Below are 16,618 nucleotides of genomic sequence, written 5' to 3' on the forward strand. Positions count from 1 at the left end.
AAGGTGCCTTCTAGACTGTGCAGCAACAACAGTCAACGTTTATGGCACATAAACACTGTGCAAGATGCAGTGGTGGAATCTCACGAAGTACACCCAAGTACTGTACTGAAGTACAATTTTGAGGTACTTCCCTTGAGTCTTTCCATTTTATGCTACTCTATACTTCAACTCCACTACATTTATTAACGAGCTGTCCATTATTTTCCTCTGTTGCATTGATGGTGTAACATCACCTACTGTAGGCTGTAATATCCACGCGGCGTCCTCTTGACTGTCTCTCATATTCGACTATTCTGTCTTTATCATCTGTCGCAGCTGAACTTCCTCTAATACCTCTGAACTGATGCTGAACTTGATTATGTCCGCTGATCAGGACTCGAAGCTCCGCCGTGTGAAATTCTTCTCTTTTTTTTACTCTTAAGTCTCTTTTTCTTGTGAAGCGGAACGAGTAGATTTACTATACATGCTGATGTAGATTATGCAAATTATGAAATCCCACGCACCTCCTCATCAGGCTGAAACGAGCGATTCTTATCTAGTTTTTTCCAGTTTGGTGAATCCGACTTGAAACACTTGTGTGAGCAAACCTCACAAAGTAAGAGAGGTTTAGGAGGAGAATACAGGAACGAGGCCCATTTACGGTCCAAGCTTCGGTTTGGGTTTGGCCTTGGTTTTGTCATTGCACTTGTTATGTGCCAGAAAAAGGCAGAGTAGTTTGTTAGATAGGACTGAGCGATAATTCAACATGAGAATTGATCCTCTTTCAATGGAATCGCACCGTGGTACACAATGACATCGACTTAATTGCCCAGCCCTGATTTTTAAACTACACATTGTTCATGCAGCAACATATCATGTGATGGAGAATGATGGCAGCTTGTTGCTTGGTGCAATTTTGAGATACTTCACTTGAGCATTTCCATTTCATTCTACTCTATACTTCAACTCTACTACCTTTATTTGACGGCATTAGTTACAAGTTACTTTCATATTCAGATTATTCATGCTGAATATAAATCAACTGATACATGATGATGTATTATTATGAATTTAGCTACCCAGCAGTATATGAAGTAGTAGAACGACCGTTACCAGCTGCGACATAAGTGATGCTTACACATTAATGTACAAACAATTAGTGATATATATATATATATATATATATATATATATATATATATATATATATATATATATATATATATATATATATATATATATATATATATATATATAATCTGAAATGGGCCATTCTGCATAATGACGACTTCTAATTTTGTCTCTTTAAAGTATATGTTGATGCTTATACTTCTCTATTATAGGATAAATATTAAATACAGTTTTGAATGCAGGACTTTTACTTGTAGCAGAGTCATTTTGTACGATAACATTGATACTTTTATTTAAGTATAAAGAAACTTATGAGGAATGTACGTCTTCCTCTGACGATTTTACTTCCTCTAAAAAGTGTTTTGGGGAAAAACCCTCTTTGGTAAAATAGTTCATAACTCATTGATTCATGTATATAATCCGTGAGGAGAGGTTGCAAGTAGACGTGTAGATCTATTTGAGTTGATACATGCGTCAGGCCCAAGAACAGTCATCATGAACTTGTATGGACGGGTGTATCTTTGCACACATCCATCAAACTCTGTCTGATTCTGTTTTATCAGAGACTGTAATCTTAAACGGCAGCTGTGGCTCGGGAGCTACAGCGGGTCGTCCTTAAGTCACAAGGTTGGCGGGTTGGCAAGGTTGGCGGCCCCCCCCCTCCCTCTGTTCCTGGTCTCACGTTGAAGTGTGCTTGTGCGGGGACTCTGATCTCCAAGTCGCAGCTCTTTTGTGTGAATGGGTGAATGAGATACAAACTGTAAAGGTGTGTGAGTCCATTTACCATTTATCTTTTCACTTCAGGCAACGGTGTCGTGATCCACCTGCCAGGCCTGTTTGAAGAGGCAGAGAAGAACAAACGCAAAGGAAAAGGTGAGTTGGTCTTAAACAACAACACATACAGTAACAGAACAAGACTCTGCTTTCACATGTGAAGACTCAAAGTGTGTGTGTGTGTGTGTGTGTGTGTGTGTGTGTGTGTGTAGGTCTTAATGACTGGGAGAAAAGGCTGGTCATCTCAGACAGAGCACATATTGGTAAGTCCTCCATGTGTGAATGTGTGAATGTTTGAATGTGTGTGTGTGTGGATGTGTGAGCCCTGCTTTCTCTGAGGTGTGTGAGAGTGTGTGTCCCCTCTCTTCCTCCTCTGCAGTGTTTGACTTCCACCAAGCGGTTGATGGTGTTCAGGAACAGCAGAGAACAGAGCAAGCAGGCAAGAAGTAAGAAACCTGTTGCTTTAAAAAGACACACACACACACACACACACACACACTATATTCACAAACATGGAGGGAGAGATCAGTTGTCGCATCTTTGACATCTTTGACTCATTTGTCTTGAGGCTTATGAGTCACGGCCAACACGCAGATGAACATCCAATGTCGACTATTCAGTCTGTTTGTAAATAAAAAGATGACTTCATGCGTTCCTCAGCTTTAAATGTTTGGATTTTTAAAGTGTTCATTTCAACAGGGAGTCATGATCTTCTCTCTCTTTTCGTGAGGTCCTTGTCCCTCCATCTGGATTATTTTGGAGATAAATCTTTATTGTTGACACAGAGCCTTACTACCACAAGACTGTTCCACATATTATACACTAAGTTGTTGCTGAATGTGATTTAAATTGTAAATATAATATAATACATATTCTGTAAACTTTCACTTTTTAAACATGCCGTGAGGAGCGTCAGCCGTCCTCTGTAGTCTCATTTGCACTCTTAACTTAAACAAGACTGTGGCCCTCACTTACAAACCTTACAAGCTAACACAAACAAAGAGTTATAATCAATATTATTATAATAACAATGTATCGAATGACAATGTAAAAGGATGATGAAGCTACAGAGATATATGAATCTGCTGCTCCCGTCACATTTACGGAGCTTTTTTCAGCTGTCCGACCCGCAACTTTATTGTTTTGGTTCACGCTCACCGCTCTCGCAGAAGGCAAATGTTTTCAGCTCTGAAAACCCAGAACGATATTCTGCTCAGCAGCACACAGCAGACAGACACAGGTAGAGACAAGCTGGTGAACATAGTGCAGCATTTAGCAGCTAAGGAGACAGATATTTCCTTCAGGAGTTGGTGGAGACCAAAAAAAGAGAAGTAAAAAGAGAGTAAATATTGGACATATTCGCCTGGTGGCCAGAAATAAATGCTTATGTTGCTCCGTAACAAGTGGATGTTTAAACAAATTCCCCACATTTTACATTTTAACATATTTATGATATTATATATTTCTAATAAAGATGGGACAGAAATCTAATTTTCCTTCTTTATTAATCTGCTCATACTTTTATCTTCACTTTCCATATGTGAAGAAATGTCTTTCCACCGTGCGTATAATCTCACCGCTGTCCGCCCGGAGGCCTCAGAGAGGCCAGACGGGCGGAGGGTGTAGCAGCCCTGCAGCAGGTGGAGTTTATGAACAGTGTGACAGACAGACAGTAGCAGTGCTTCGTCAATAAACCAGCAGCTTCCCGTTAAGGGGTATACTTTTAGTCTCTTAATAAAGACACAAGTATTCCATGTACATTAGTAAATCCAGGTATTTATGTTTTATTCCACACCCTTTTGAAACGTATTCTAATAATAAATTAGCCCGGGCAGTGAACCACACCGACGTATGTGAGGAATGTTAAGCTGAGTCTGTGGTGCATTCACAATATTAAGCTCAAGAGAGATCCAGCGTATTCCTGTTCAAAGCTGGGTTGTCTTTACCAGCTCAGCCACCAAAGCCCCAAACACCCAGCCAGCTACTGTGTGTGTGTGTGTGTGTGTGTGTGTGTGTGTGTGTGTGTGTGTGTGTGTGTGTGTGTGTGTGTGTGTGTGTGTGTGTGTGTGTGTGTGTGTGTGTGTGTGTGTGTGTATGTGTGACAGAGTGAATGGATGTTCACAAGGGTACCTTAATGGCACGGTCATTATAAACTTTCAGCAGATTGCTACGACAGGCTGGTAGATTTCCAGTCACAGAGTCTGATCTGGTTTCTTAAAACTAGAAAAGAGGAAACGTGCCGTCTTGTAGTTTCAATAAGATGCTCAAAACGAACGGCAAACTCAAGATAAGAAACAAATGTGTTTCTTTATAAAACATCTGCACAAACAAAAGCAGTTGTAGAATTTCTTTTGTTAATACATTGACGAACTGTAGCTGCAGTTTTATCCTGATGTAGAATATATGCATTTTTAAAGATACACTGAATACCTTTTAGTCTGCACATGATGCGTGTGTGGATCCATCTTTTCTGTCTAAGTCTAATGATATTCATTTTAAATTTAAAATCTATTATTCATGGCTTATTTTCTTTCTTCATTACAATTTTAAATATAAGCAGCAACAAGCAGTGTTAACTAGCTAAGTACATTTATTCAATTACGACAACTTTGAGGTTAATTTCATTTTTTTAAATCTCACAACCCCCCCAGGTTCATCCTGTGAGCCACTAAACTACACAACTGTATATGAAGTAGTTAAAACTAGCTGCACCTGGACCAGGTCAAGTAACACATGATGATTTATCAGCAGCTATAAGTACTTTTACTATGTACACTTAATGTACATTTTGCTAAGTAAACCTAATACATTCAAAAGTTTTCTTGGGTAAACTTTAATCTTCTGAAAAAAGATTTAACTCTCACATGAACTTGTTCTCGATGTCAGATTCAGTTATTTTGAAACAACTTACTGTGTCTGGAGGTGTTGCATTGTTTTCAGTAAGTCATTCTTTTTAATTATTGTGAAACTCTTAAGTTGTGCAATGCGATCACCTGCTGATGATACTTCTGTCCCCCCCCCCCTCTTCTCTTGGTCCTGCCCAGCCTCGGGACAACAAAGAAGGGGATTGGTCCCGTGTACTCAGCCAAGGCAGCACGCAGCGGTCTCAGGATATGTGACCTGTTGGCTGACTTCACTAAGTTCTCTGAAAGGTCTGTGCCAACAGTTCGGGATTTTGTTTCCATCTGGGCTTTTTCATGAAAATCTGTATAAGTACATTTGCTCAGGGCGTCAAGGTCAACGCTCTCCAAAGACTACTGAGGAATGTAATTGTTTGTTTAGTTCCAGTGAGGCATGGAATGCAATCCAGGAAGTCCAATTTGAGAAACAGATCCAAGAGTTTAAACGCTTATCAAACGCCAAAACACTGCTCAGCAGTGTGTAATACTGTGAGACGGGAGTTTACAACTCTGGAAGGTTTTCATTCCAGCAACTACTTTTATCTTTTGTTTTCGACCATTGCAAGGTAAACAGTAGAAACACTGCCTTCACATTACAAAGTAATTCAACACTTGCATGTATTTGATTGGCCAGGAGACGTCACGTTGTGGTCCAACAAAAGTTGAGTCTGGTTCTACTTTGTTGTGCCGGAGCCCTAAAGCCTCGCTGCACTGGCCTCATTCAAATAAAGAGAGCTGATGTCGGTCTGAACGGGGCCTAAATGTGGCTCCTGGGGTTTAGTTCCTGCTCCCCCAAATAACAATGATGGCTCAGGAACTATGGGGGTCAAACCAAACACTACTTCTGCATATAATAAAGAAAAAATTATATTTTTTCATTATTGGAGACATACTAATGCTTGAAAATGAATCAAAACTGATACATTTTGCTTGTTGCAGGTATAAAGTTTTGGCCCAGCAGTACAAGGCCATGTACCCCACTCTGGTGATTGACATAGAGGGAGAGCTTGTCAGATTAAAGGTAGTTCGGATTAACATTCAAAAAATAGTTCCACAAACATGAATTCTTTCCTCTTTGCAGTAACATGCTGTGTGTTTTTTAGGACTATGTGGAGCGGGTCAAGCCCATGGTGAGAGACGGAGTGCACTTCATGTACGAGGCTCTTCACGGTCCTCCTAAGAAGATCCTGGTGGAAGGAGCCAACGCAGCTCTACTGGACATCGACTTCGGTCAGTACATCGCTCTGTGTGTGCATGTGTGAGCGTGCATGTGCACCACAATTAAGCCCGCCTTACTCTTAACTCCTGTATATTTACCAATTATCATTTTTGAAAGTACGCCAATGTCTTTGTGCTAACCCTTTCCTCTGGAAAAAAAATCAATGTAATTTCTAATTGCCAAGCGCTGTCCGGTGCATCTACAGTGACCCGGTGATGTTGCCCTGAAACACTTAAGCTTTGTGATGCTCTTTACAAAAGCCTGCTCGGAGCTCACACTAGGGATGATGGTAAGTTTACTAACCGCTCTAGGCATCCAGGCTTTGACGTGCACGCTCACAGTTCAACCACTCGATGCCACCTGACTGTGCATGAGCACGAAGGCGTCTGTGTCAGCAGTCTGTCGGTCGATCGATCAGAATCGCAGAGTAATCGTTGAATCCGGAGAAACTCTCAAGAGGTTGACGAAAGCGCGACGGTTGTGTTGTTGCTTTCAGATAATGACCCGGCAGACGTAAACTATATTTATGTCACCGTAACACAGCAGACCTGTGATTATTGAGAGCTCTGACGCCTGCTGAGACGAATTACGGTCGAAGTTCAACCATGGTTATAATCAAAACACCATGCTCGTAATAACTGGTGGTATCAGGGCACAGTGTCCTGCACACTAATAGACAAACAACCTCTCTCTGACTGGCTATATCTAGACTTTATTATAAAAAGTGGCCAAATATCACGGTGACATCTAGCTTTAACTTAATCTGTATCATTTCACATCAAGCATCCGCGTTTACAAAACTCCGATTTAAGATTTGGAATGTGGCCGCTAGCAGGAAGTCATTGTTTAGCCAAAGAGCACTTTGACAGGACACACGACTGCTGAACCTGTTCTTCTGTGTGTACACAACCGTCTCTATGAACACTGGAGGGACCTGCATGTGGGAAGCACCCGGCACCCAGACGAGGAAACTCAAACCTTTGTTTTCTTTCATCACAGCAGTAGAGAGACGATTTCTTAAGCACAGTTTTTTATTTTTTATTTTATATCCGTGTTAGTCTGTGAGTGTTTTATAGAGCTGGGTGATATTTAAATATGATGTATTGTCATTCAATGGAATCAAATCCTGGTGAAATCATAGATCGTGATATATAATGATGTCGTCTGAACTCTCCTTTCTCATCAAACAACTGTCTTAATCTGAGTCCTCTGTATTTGTGTGCATGCATTTAAAGTCAGTAAACAGCTGGAAATATATATTTACTTTTTCTGTCATGTTCAATTTGCACTAAAGTTCTAAATGAAATGACAAAATATTTGTTTGTACACAAAAATAGGCTTTACCTTTTTGGTTATTTTATATAGACTATTTATTTATTGAACTACCAGAAAATATGCTTTATTGTGATGTTTTTCATTATGGAGATATGAACTGACGAATATCGGAAGACGGCTGAGTTAAAGTGTCAGATGTGCGATTCAGTTTAATTATCATGGTAAATGGACTTGTACTTCTGTAGCGCATTCCTAGTCCTCCGAACACTCAAAGCACTTTAACACAACATGTCATTAAACCATTCACACCCATTCATACACTGGTAGCAGGGGCTACCATGCAAGGTGCCACCAATCGCTTAAGCTTCAATTAAAGAAGTTTTAAACTATGTTCATTGCACCAAATTGCGTCAACAATGTTACTTCTTGAAGTCACAACTCGGCAAAATCTGAACACGGACATTAGCAACAAGTTGTCTTCAGTATCAAAGCGCTCCAGTGATAGTTGTTTGTACATGTATGGCTACATTGCAAACAGGAACTGCTCATACCAAAGTCGGCATACTTTTAATGGTGCCAAAATGGAAACAAATGTAGGTTAACAAAAACATTGAAGCCCACTAAAACATAGCAACGTCCCCAAAAGCAGTGTGGGAACTACCAACTATAAGTGTGACAAAGAAATAATGGAGGTGAAAAAATATGTTGATATTAACTTTTTTTCTTGACGTTCCTAAGGCAGTGAATGTCACATTGACATGGGCGGTTCCACAGTGTCAGACTTTAAAAACCTCCACACAAATCTCCCCACAGTTATTTCAGTTGCATGTTTGTTCAACCTGCAGTATAACTGAAAAGTATGATCACTCTTCACTCCTACTGTCGTTGCAGGGACGTACCCTTTTGTGACGTCGTCCAACTGCACGGTGGGCGGGGTGTGTACGGGTCTCGGCATGCCCCCTCAAAACGTCGGGAACGTTTACGGGGTCGTCAAGGCGTACACCACCAGAGTGGGCATCGGGGCCTTCCCCTCAGAGCAGATCAACGTAAGACGCACTTTAACTCACACCCACCCATCAATATGCTAACACAGACTTTTTGCTGCAAAGACGGAGAGTATATCACAGGAAAAGCAGTGGGTTTACTTTCAACTCAGGTCACTTAAACCTGCAAACTCACAGGTATTTTTTGGGGGGAAAGTGTTCGTCATCCACTATTAACATGTCAGTGTGGAAGAAGAAGGTGTAATGACTTGATATGTATAATATATAATAGAAGAGTAGCTTTGTTTGTCAAACAGCACTATCCACAGGAGGTTTTGCTACTCTGCCACCAATAACCAGCTGTATAAACCTTATTTTTTAATGTTAATACATGTGTCTATGACACTTATTCATGACTAAAACACGACCATCGTACCGTAGAACGATATGAAGTACTCTACATGTTTACAAAAAAACATTCACAAGCCAGCAAGCGGCAAAGACTTGAAACTGAGGGGACCGTCTGCGCTCGTCTTGTTGTCTTTAGGAGATCGGAGAGCTTCTTCAGACTCGAGGGAAGGAGGTGGGCGTGACCACAGGCAGGAAGAGACGATGTGGTTGGCTGGATCTGGTGCTCATCAAATATGCACACATGATTAATGGCTTCACCGCGTGAGTTCAGCGTGCACGTGTGTGTGTGTTTGCGTTGATTTGTTTAGTTTTACGTGTTTTTGTGTGTCAAAGTTTCCCTCCAGTGTTTATGACAGCAGTTAGTCGAAAATCATTAGATGTCAAAATGAGAATTACATTTTTTCTTGTACATATGACTGTATGACCGAGGTGCAGCTTTTGCATCTAAGTTTGCAAAAACAAAGAAAGAGAAGGTCTTTTTTCAGTTCTTTTTGTGCTTTTATTCACTTAAGTAAACTGCCGGTCTCCACAGGAGATGTTGTTTTCATAATAAATCTTTGGATGGTTGACAGAGCGTCCTTTGTATTCAGTCTTATAACCTTCCTGTCCTCTTTGTGAACCCAGCTTAGCGCTCACCAAACTGGACATACTTGACGTGCTCACAGAGATCAAAGTGGGCGTATCGTACAAAGTCGACAACCAAACTATACCTCACTTTCCAGGTGAGCCGGTGTGTGAATGAGTACTTATTGTGTAAGTGTTTATAAAAAGTAAATAATTAATATCAAAATAAATTTCCAGCATAGGTTATTTCTTATTTCCTCCAGTTGTTGCTCAGGATTCAGGTAGATTCAGGTAGATAAGATGGCTCAAAGGTTAAACGATGTGTTGACACGGAGGCGTCATGAGTAGAATAGTGGAGTTGATGCATCTCTGCCGTCGGTGGATTTACTGTCAAACCTCTCGCTTCCTCTTCTTCCAGTCTACACTGTTATTTATAGAGAGCTCCGTTTCTAGGCAGAAACATATTGATCTGTTGTCATAGCTGTTTGATTGTGGTCTCCTGTAAAGCTAATGGTGTGATATTACACACCCTCTTCTCATTGATTCTGTGCCAGCCAATCAGGAGGTGTTGCAGCGTGTGGAGGTCCAGTATGAGACGCTGCCGGGCTGGAACAGCGACACCTCGGCTCTGAGAAGCTTTGAGGAGCTGCCCGAGAACGCCCAGAAATATGTCTGCTACATTGAGCAGCATGTGGGAGTGCCTGGTACGAACACACACACACACACACACACACACACACACACACACACACACACACACACACACACACACACACACACACACACACACACACACACACACACACACACACACACACACACACACACACACACACACACACACACACACACACACACACACACACACACACACACACACACACACACACACACACACACACACACACTTCTTTTACTTTTAATCTCAATGCTGTTTTAACCCTGTTTTAATGGAGCTTCTTCTCAGTGTATCCAGAGGAGTTTAAAAAAGGACCGCAACTAACAATGAGTTTATTTTTATTTTAATGTCAGAAAACTGACCCCTGTGGTGTTGAACCCAGAATACTTGCACACTGCTTCTCGGATGCTTCAGTGTTGTTATTATGTGTCTTTTATTTTTATTAATCAGCTTACATTACTGATAAGTGAACAGTTCAGGCTGATAGTGAATCTCAAGACCACCATCTGCTGGACCACGAGGCAAACTACGTCAATAGTCTGCTGCGCTCATAGACTGTACATTCTGAATCGGAACAGGTTATTACTACAGATCATATATTTGATTTCAAATAAAAAGTGACAGCACTAATTTAACCGTCTAACCAGGTTTCTAATCGTCTCGACAAAAAGGCTGCAGACAGGAAAAGCGCTGAAAAGAGAGATAATTACACGGAAATATGTTTTCTCATATTTAAATGATTCTATCCACTCAAATGGAAGTCCGACAAGTTAGCCGTGCATCCAATATAAGGTCAGAGGAAGTGGAGACATCTGCTGCATGATGGCGTGGATCACCATTTAATGGGACTCCGTCAACACCTACCTCTGCTTCTCCGTCTCCTCAGTCAAGTGGATCGGAGTGGGCAAGTCTCGGGAGTCCATGATCCAGCTGTTCTAGAGGAAGGGAGGAGAGAAACCCAAGCGAAGAGGATGCACATCAGCGAATCAACTGTACCCTTCTTCTTCACCTTTCCACCTCCCACACACACACACACACACAGCCTACCTACCTGTCTCAACTCTCCGACAGAGACATCACCGCCATGTCTGCTCTTAATGCTTTAACACTGTATCTTCAGATTGACCCATTTTACAGGCCGCACCTCTCTGGATCAGACCCCCCCCCCCCCACACACACACACACACCGACTGACCTCCCAGCATCTCCATCTGGATTTTTAACAGTTTTAAACTTTTAGAATAACAGTTCTCTCTTTTTTAATTTGTATATCGTAGCCGTTTATTTCAGACGTGCGACTCACTCGGCGATACCGGCTGCCATCAGGTCTGAAAGCGGACGCGAGGGAACGGACTCGACATGCACACACACACACACTCACACACACACACACACACACACACACACACACACACACACTCACTCCCTGGAGGAACTGTCCACAGATGTTTGGTTGGTCAAACTGTTCAAGTGTGTTATTGTTAATCTATGCTCTGTGCCAGTCTGGTGTAAATCAGTTTTTAACTTTTGCACTTTAGATGCTTTGGACAACACCTGCTTAGTGTTTTATTCTGCCAGGTGTAAAACACATCCTGACACCATAAAGGGATCCTTTCATATTTTTAATGTGTCTTTGTGTGTGTGTTTTTTTTTTTTTCTTTACGTCATCAGACAAAGACTCCTCCTTGTCATTCAACCAAAAGATTTGCGTTCTTGTAGCTCGCGGCTGCTTCCACTGAGCGCTGTTGATGAAATGTTGACGCATTGACAGCTGGTGTGTTTTTTTTGGTTTAATTTTAGAAGGTGAGTGAACGAGTACAGAGATAAAACTGGTATACCTATTCAATCCAGTTCTTCAATCTTGTGATTGTTTATCTTATCGATTTCTTTGCACTTTCAATACAATGTTGTGTTAAAGTGTAGACGAAGGCAACGGTAACTTTTACACAAAGAACAGTGTAAGTATGGATGTATAAGAAGTGGGTCATATTTCCCCTTTTTTTTGTCCAGTTTTCTGTCATTGTTATAAAACACATCTTTAAGAAAAGGAAAAAATAAGGCTTGAAAAAAAAAGTCTTCAGAAGCAGGTACTCTTCACCGTTTCATCCACATCCAGCACCTGCTGGTATAAATGGTGTCTGATGCTGCCTTCAAGGGAAACCTCCCATTACTATGACTTGGGAGTGTTCGTGCATATCATTTAAAAAGCCTTAATTAGCTACTTTTATGATGTTTGCAGCAGTTTATGTATATATAAACTTTAAAGTGGCTGAATCAATTAGTCTTATTGGATTCTATTTCGATGTAACTGCCAGTGATGGTGGCTTTTCATCTGTTCTGCCAACAGTTTGTTGGTGATATTTAACTGTTGGTAATTAAGGCCTTGACAACATCCATTGTTTTTATCTCGGCCAGTTTCAACTCAGTTTAGTGTACTGCTAGATATGGTGTTTAGATACCTGGATTATGTGAAAGGGTTTCTACAGTGATGTAGTATTGCTCTGCCATAAAGTTGGGGGACTAACGAGAGATTTCTTTTATTGTCAGAATTGAAGCAGCAGAGGTCAAGTTATCCTGACTTTTAGTCCCTAGTTTGGGGTCAAGCTCCTCAAATAATGGAGCCTACATTTTCCATAACTTTCCATGACGTGGGCGCACTCAGATGATTCGATAAATCAAGATGGTTGTATAGAGTTAAAAATACTGTGCATTGACGATTTAACACTATATCCGTTAGATTTGGACTTACTTACATCAACAGCAGACGTTGGCTGACATGAGTTGTCTGCGTTTCGGTTTTAGGCCAAATTGAATAATATCCGAGCTTTCAGAAAACTCTTGAGTTGTAAGTACCACTTGGATGTTGATGTTGACGTTATTTATAAGCCTGAAACTAATCACCATAACTTTGATATTGCAAATGAATGTGGCATTAGACCAGACTTTGGAAAGTTCTCCAGAGCCAAACAGAAGACATGCAGCTGTTCACAGCCTCCTCCAGACGAGTAAACTGAACTCTAAAATACATATTGTGGTAGTTTAACAGCAGCAACAGCTCTTAAAATATTCTAATTTCACATTGCCACAAGAAATATTTCCAGATGCAGTTGTCAGCTGGGGGAAAGTCAACCGGTTTAGCAGAATTAAAACATTGCATTTTATTTGGGGCTTTTATTTCAACACAATCAAGTATAAACATGACGTGTATGGGTAGAAGTTTTGCTTTCAATATTTTGTAAAAGAAGCAGCGAGTCATCAAGTCGAAGCATTTGGTCAAAATGTTGATTTGAACTTTTGAGATCAAATTCATCCGTTCGTCTCTGGTGAGCTAAACAGGACCGCTCAGTCTGACACATTTTTCTCAGGACATTGATTCAAAATGTATTAACTCTTTTATGTTAGTTTTGTGTTGAGCTGGTGTGTAACTGCTGTTTTCTGAATTCTTAAACTGTTTTGCAAAGCTGCTCCTATACTGATAAAGAAAGTAAGTAATTCACACTGATTCACTGTCTCACTGGTGGAGGTCAGGATGAAAACCGTGAACCAGCATCGCTCATATCTGCTCTACTGAACAGTGTATGTTTGGTGTGACCCTGTCTCTTTCCTTACAGCAGCAATATGTTTCTCTTTTTCTGTGTTATAATGAACATTTATCCCTTTACGTGCTCACACTGCCAACCTTTCACTGAATGCTTTTACAACCTGAAAGTCTGTGTCCAAGTTCTGTCTTTCTTTACTTTTTCTTTTGAACGTTTCCTTTCTTCCCTCACTCTTCAGCCCATTTTATGTGAAGGGCAGACTTCTATCTTGACATCTGGTTCAGACTAAATGAATGTTTGAGGCTTTGTACGCACAATACACACGTAAAAACCTTCAACACATAAATCATCATGTTAACTCTTTTGTTTAAATGCCTCGACATTCAGTTATCACCTTTTAAGTCATTTTCAGGTTGGGGAAAAAAGAAATCATCACATTTCCTGAAAATGTATCCTGACATGATATGTGGTGTCACCGCTTGAATTTAAATTAAAGGTTTTTGAACGTTTGGCTGCTCAGCATGAGTTTGTAATATCTGTGGCGGTATTTAAGAGGTTTAAATACTCACATTTGCTGATTAAACTCCAAAGTTCAATATGTTTCAGTAGTGCATTACTTTTTGTTAAGTATTTCAGATTTCAAAAAACATCATTTTAAAATAACATCCCGGAAAAATGACCAATACAAACATGTTTTTGGCCATAACTCAAGAATCAATTTGCTGGTTATGACAACATTTGACCCAACGTCGTCTTGTATAAAATGAAGTAATGACGTTTTATATAAAATATAATCTGGCCATTGTTCAACGCCATAACTCAACAACAGAGGGGGAGATCGTGACCATATTTCACATTTGGTAGGAGACTCAATGGGTGACACTAAATTTGGGTGCCCGCCTTGAATCTGTGGTGATTGTATGGATCTTCTGTGTGATTCGACCCCAAGGGACTTCTTTGAGTCCACCCATCTTCCCTTTAGATGACCTCCAGGACAGGGGGTCTCTTGTTCCTCTGGTAGTCCAACACAAGCTCATTGGTTTTGCTGATATTGAGCTTCAGGTGCTTGTCGTTGCACCATGTGACGAAGCTCAGGCCTCTGTTCTCCTCTGGAACACATAGTTTCTCAGTGAAGACGGCATGTTTCTCACTGGAAATTATTCACCTGAATCGAACATGTCAACGTTTTATAGTAGCCAAAAAAATGCACTTTTTATTAAATTCCTTCAAAGTCTTCACGACATATTATTGAGTCTGGACAGACGTGGATGTAATCTGCAACTTGACTGGTAGGTGAGGCGGTAATTCTAGTTTGTACTAATTATTACTGCAGAAGATATTTTAATGATTCAACCCATCAAAGTAGAATTGCGTGTAATCCTTATGTCAAAAAATACACATTTGCATACTTCCAGGACTAAAATAGTTTAAATATATTCCACATTTCTTACTAACTAAGGTTTACAGATTATTCCTAAACGTTTTTTACAAAACCCCAATTTTGCAGAACTCTTTTTATATATGAATATTTTTGTTTCCCATTAATTCTGTTGCATTTGGGCCCAGTACACGCAGCACCGTCAGATAATTAAATTGTTTGATAAAAAGCATTATTCACAGCAGACATTTTGACTTTGTCATAGTGGGAAGAGCACAGGTGTTACTAATAACATTAACGATGGCTCCTTTCTATCCAAGCACTCCAGTAAGCCATGACAGTGCGGACATGATTCATTATTTCCACCTGTGCTTTTCAGTTTCATCTATTAGAGCTTTATGCCTGGTCAGCAGGTGGGCGGGTCTTTAGGGCTCTGCAGACTGATGTCGAGCATGTCGTCTTTAGGGGGGGCTAACGCTACATGGCTATAGCCAGCTAATACCGCATGGCTGTAGCCTTTTAACGTTTCATGGAGGCTGAATATAACCTGCCAAGGCTTCATGGATGCTGGATATACTAATGTCACGAACAAACTTAACTTCACTTCCCTGGAGTCAGTGAACCATGAGCGGGTAGCCTGCAGGAACAGCGTCAAACTGTAAGCTTGCCATACTAGCTCACTCTAAACGGTTTACTTTTCACCTTCGAAAATACACACATAAAGCACATGGCTAATTATTATGCAGAATAACGTCATTCTTTACCTGCTGGTAAAGGCATGACCTTAGGGCATGACTCAGCACTCTGCCTAGTATCCTTGTCCTCTTTAAATGAGTTGGTTAGGTTTGGGGATGAGGACTTTATAGCTTCTTTAATAGTAAAACTATTTATACCTTTTATAAGTTGTTTATGGGAAAATGAGTTGAAATAGTAACATAATTCAATACTTTTCACATCTAACCATCATAATAAATGTAAAGCTGTTTGGGGCCACAGGCCCAGGTGTTTCTCCTGAACCAGAGTGTATTTCACTAGTGTTTCTGATCCTGAGGAGCCTTGACTTGGATGTGTGACGCAAAGTTATGTCATTGCAGGTTTCACTACTGACGACCCAAAGAAGTGCAGCGTCGAGTGAGAGGTTGTATGAGCGGTTTTCATGACAGATGCAAGCAGCAACACCACAGGAGAAGCTTTCACGAGTAATATCAATGGTGGAAGTAGATTTACTCAAGAAATGTACTTCACGCCAGTTTTCAGGTACTTGTTCTTTGCTTGATTTGCTTTATACTTCTATTACACTACATTTCAGAGGGAGTGGTTGTACTTATGCATGAAAATGATTTGACAGGTATAGTTACAAGTCACTTTCAGGTTAAGATTTTATATAACAAGTAATATAATATATAATTATATATATAATAAAAATATATCTATCATTTTAATGTATACGTATAATACTACCCTCTGAAATGTAGTATATAAATATGCAACACATTGGTAAGTCCAGTGCTCCCCAATTATGTTTACACACACTGATACATCGGTAAATAATGTCAGCCACTGAGGACATTTGACTGCAGAACCAGTACTTTTAATTTTGATACTTTAAGCATATTCTAAAAATACTTCTGTACGTTTTCTCAAGTTGGAATATTCCTGTCTAGGAGTAGTATTACATTGTGGTACTGATACTTTCACATAAGTACAGGATGTGAGTACTACTTCTTCCACCACTGATTAGTATCCGACATTGTGTCAGACAATCAAATCAAAGAGACATAAAAAC

At 40.3% G+C, this 16,618-nt stretch overlaps 1 protein-coding gene across 2 annotated transcripts in view; it reads left to right on the forward strand.

The window, feature by feature from the left end:
- Positions 1-16,355, forward strand: part of adss2 (adenylosuccinate synthase 2) — a 25,045-nt gene extending 8,690 nt beyond the window's left edge. The window contains exons 3-13 of one of the 2 annotated variants that reach the window (XM_079168613.1): positions 1,915-1,983; positions 2,097-2,147; positions 2,264-2,330; positions 4,929-5,036; positions 5,724-5,805; positions 5,888-6,014; positions 8,170-8,324; positions 8,809-8,933; positions 9,297-9,394; positions 9,791-9,940; positions 15,927-16,355. In XM_079168613.1, the coding sequence (XP_079024739.1) occupies positions 1,915-1,983; positions 2,097-2,147; positions 2,264-2,330; positions 4,929-5,036; positions 5,724-5,805; positions 5,888-6,014; positions 8,170-8,324; positions 8,809-8,933; positions 9,297-9,394; positions 9,791-9,940; positions 15,927-15,967 (1,073 nt within the window). In that variant the 3' untranslated portion in view covers positions 15,968-16,355. Of the gene's footprint in view, positions 1-1,914; positions 1,984-2,096; positions 2,148-2,263; positions 2,331-4,928; positions 5,037-5,723; positions 5,806-5,887; positions 6,015-8,169; positions 8,325-8,808; positions 8,934-9,296; positions 9,395-9,790; positions 9,941-10,801; positions 13,964-15,926 lie in introns of those variants that run through there. The other variant, XM_079168612.1, reaches the window with a different exon arrangement.
- Positions 16,356-16,618: the final 263 nt, after the last annotated feature.

Source organism: Pholis gunnellus, assembly GCF_910591455.1.
Source record: "Pholis gunnellus genome assembly, chromosome: 11".
NCBI lineage: Eukaryota > Metazoa > Chordata > Actinopteri > Perciformes > Pholidae > Pholis > Pholis gunnellus.